The sequence below is a fragment of the Gekko japonicus genome, unplaced genomic scaffold (genome assembly GCF_001447785.1).
Source record: "Gekko japonicus isolate JY-2015 unplaced genomic scaffold, Gekko_japonicus_V1.1 scaffold336, whole genome shotgun sequence".
In the NCBI taxonomy this organism is placed as follows: Eukaryota; Metazoa; Chordata; class Lepidosauria; order Squamata; family Gekkonidae; genus Gekko; species Gekko japonicus.
Window position 1 is genome coordinate 1036554 of NW_015172014.1, and position 3102 is coordinate 1039655.

A 3102-nucleotide genomic window follows, 5' to 3' on the forward strand; every position below is an offset into this window, starting at 1 on the left:
ACTGGGTCCAGGGCAACCTGCAGGAGCAGTGGGGGTCTTGGGGGAGGGGGCTGAGCGGGCCCCGCCAAAGGCCACCTCAGAGGGGGAGCCCTCCACCTTTTTGCTTTCTCGTTCCCAGGAGACGGGGGACCCTCTGATGGCCCTCACCTACGTGGTCTCCTCGGCCTGCAACGCCATCATCACGGCCCAGCTGCTCTACTACTGGAATGTTCCTGTCGACAAACGCAAGAAGGAATAGAAAGGGGCAGAGGAGCCCCGGCTGCCCCCAACCTGTCCACAGGAAGGGAGTTTTCTGAGCCAGTGCTACTGCCGGGAGGGGGACTGCCCATTTCCCTAGCGGGCGTGGGGGGGGGGACGACTGCTGGGAAGTCAGTGTGCCCTTTAGGACTTTTTTATTATTAAACGTTCCCCTGTCACTTGCTGCAGTTGCCTTGTCCATCTTGGAGCTGGAGGCACCCCCTCTGGCTTCCACTGCCGCCAAGAACCTCCATCCCAGCTGTGATTGTTGCACCCCCTAAGGGCCTGGGGGGAAGAGGGGGTTGCCTGGCCTTCCCTTGGAGGGAGACCCCCAGGGAGGAAGGCTGCTGGTTTAAAGACCCTGAGCCAAACTTCAGGAGAGGAAGGCGGTCCCGTTAATAAGGTGAAAGAGTACTGCTCCCCACTGGCTGAACCAAGTCTCTCCACCAGTTCTGAGGATGAAAGAAAGGCCTGGGGGGGCTTAGTTTAGCCCTCTTTGGTCTGGGCTACCGGAGCACAGGTTTGTGCGTGCAGAAAAGGGCCCCAGCTCAGTGGTAGAGCATTTGTTCGGCGTACAGAAGATCCCCAGCACCTGCAGTTGTGAAAGACTTGTGCCCAAGACACTGGGAGGCCGCTGACCTTGATGGATTGATGCCTAAGGCAGCTTATTGTATGTTCGTGGAACATTTTATTCTAGCAGAAGCTCTGGGGTCCCCCCCCCCAGGTCCATGCCGCAAGGGCCAGAGGGCCTTGGAGATCAACAAAGGCACCGCGGCTCTCTGCTTCGGTCAAAATAAAGGCATGTCGACTTGCTTCAGGGACCCCTGTGCAACAGCAGCTTCACAGGGCTGAAAGCAGTGTGTGGGGACGGGACGGGACAGGGGACTGTTTCCCTGCATGAAGAGAAGCGCTTCTGGGTGGGGGCATGCTTGTCTGAAGGGAGCCCCTGAGCTCCCTTATTAACCCAGCCCATTGTGGGCATGCTTGTGGGCGGTGGGGAAGCTCCAAAAGAAAAGTAGCTGTTTTTCAGAGCATGGGGTGTGTGCGCGCGCGAACATAACCAGCTAGCACACAATTTCTACAAACAAGTTTTATTTTAAGAAATCTTTTAATAAAGAGGGTTACAAAACGAGCTTCCGTTTTCCCGCAGAACCAAGAATCCGACTAACTGCCACTTACTGTTCCAGGGCCTAGAAGCCCCCCAAAGCCCTCCCCCCACCACCACTATATACAGCAGTTTTCCTTCATTTCCCCGCTTCTGGCCCATCTTTCTCTTTGTACACGTCTCAAAGCCAGATTAAAACCACAGTCCAGAGCGCGCTCTTGCCCTCGCCTCCGCCATTAAAGATGCGCCATGTTGGTAAAGCCCAGCGGCTGGTAGAGATGGGGGAGGATGTGGCCTTGAAGGGAAGCCACCCCATCGGGCGCCTCCCCACTCTGCAGCCCGTAAGTCGCCAGCATCTCCTGGAAGTCCCTGAAGGGGTGGAGCTCGGCCCCCTCTTGCTGCAGCATCGTGGCCACCCCAAACATAGGGGGTGGGCTGCAGGCCAGGCTGCTGGGGAGACAGAACGGGGGGGGGGGGGGGGGGGGGTTCTACCACCCAGTACACGCCAGCCACACTCTTCATAAGCCCCCTCCCCCTTTCCAAAAGGCTTATCCTGGTGGGGAGGGGGATAGACAAGAGGCTGTTGCACATGGCCATGGGGTCTTTGGGACACTCCCAAGCAATGCTCCCTCTCAGCTGTGGAGTCCTGTGAGCAAACATTCTACTTTTTGAGCTCCTGGCATTAAAAGTTGCGAGCAATTTGGCTACTACATAAATTAGTTTGCTCCAGAACCCTCCTTAAGAACATACGAGAAGCCAATGTTGGGTCAGGCCAATGGCCCATCCAGTTCAACACTCTGAGTCACACAGTGGCCAAAAATAGCAGGTGCCCTCAGGCGGTCCAGCAGTGGGGCCAGGACACCAGAAGCCCTCCCACTGCTGCCCCCCGCACCAAGTACACAGAGCTTCACTTGCCCCAGATCGAGAGCTCCTATCTATACCTTGTGGCTCATAGCCACTGATGGAGCTCTGCTCCAGATGCTTATCTAATGCCCCCTTGAAGCTGTCCGTGCTTGTAGCTGCCGCCACCTCCTGTGGCAGTGAATTCCATGTGTGAATCACTCTTTGGGTGAATAGCCTCCTTCCCGAGCTAAGACAAAAAATGTGTGAGCCGGAGGCTAAAAAACTGAGCTAGCTCACACTAACTCAGCTTAGAGGGAACACTGCTCCCAAGTGCACAGCCAAGCCAGAACAGACGGGCGGCTGGGGGGAGTTTTGAGCCAATTCTCTTCCCGCAGGAGCCCAGCTGTGTGGGCCTGAAGGGGCCTGTGAGTGACCCGAGCACCCAGGTCCCCCCCCCCCCATTCACTCAGCTGGTCCCAAGCAACTGCCAGTCACAGGTTGGTTGCCTCTGAACAGGGAGGCTCCCTTTAGACATCATGGCTAATGGCCAAAAACAGCTCCCAGAATCCTTGCTGGAAAAGCCTCCAGAGGCCTGGCTTCAAGGGGAGATTTCAGAGGCACCTCCGGCCAGTCTCCAGGGAGCTTGCCAGGTTGCACCAAGGCCACAGTAGCCAAACACAGTGCTTGCCAGAAGAGCAGCAGCAGCCCCCGCCACCGCCTCACCTGCGGGAAGAGAAAGCTAATTCCGCCCCCCCACCCCGCCTTTGGGCGGGCCGGGGCCGCATTCCAGAGGCGGCAGCCTGTTCTTCAAGTCCTGGCCCGGAGCCCCCAGACTTGCCCGGGCCTGCCAGCCGCAGCACTCCCCCCCACCCCACCCCGAGGCAAGGGAGAAGAGCCCAGGGCTTGCTAACTCCACC

At 57.9% G+C, this 3102-nt stretch overlaps 1 protein-coding gene across 1 annotated transcript in view; it reads left to right on the forward strand.

Moving 5' to 3' along the window:
- The window catches only part of MPDU1 (mannose-P-dolichol utilization defect 1), a 10626-nt gene extending 10281 nt beyond the window's left edge, over positions 1 to 345 (forward strand). Inside the window, exon 7 of the mRNA XM_015420321.1 lies at positions 119 to 345. Coding sequence (XP_015275807.1) covers positions 119 to 238 — 120 coding nt within the window. The 3' untranslated portion in view covers positions 239 to 345. The remainder of the gene's footprint in view (positions 1 to 118) is intronic.
- The last annotated feature ends 2757 nt before the right edge of the window (positions 346 to 3102 follow it).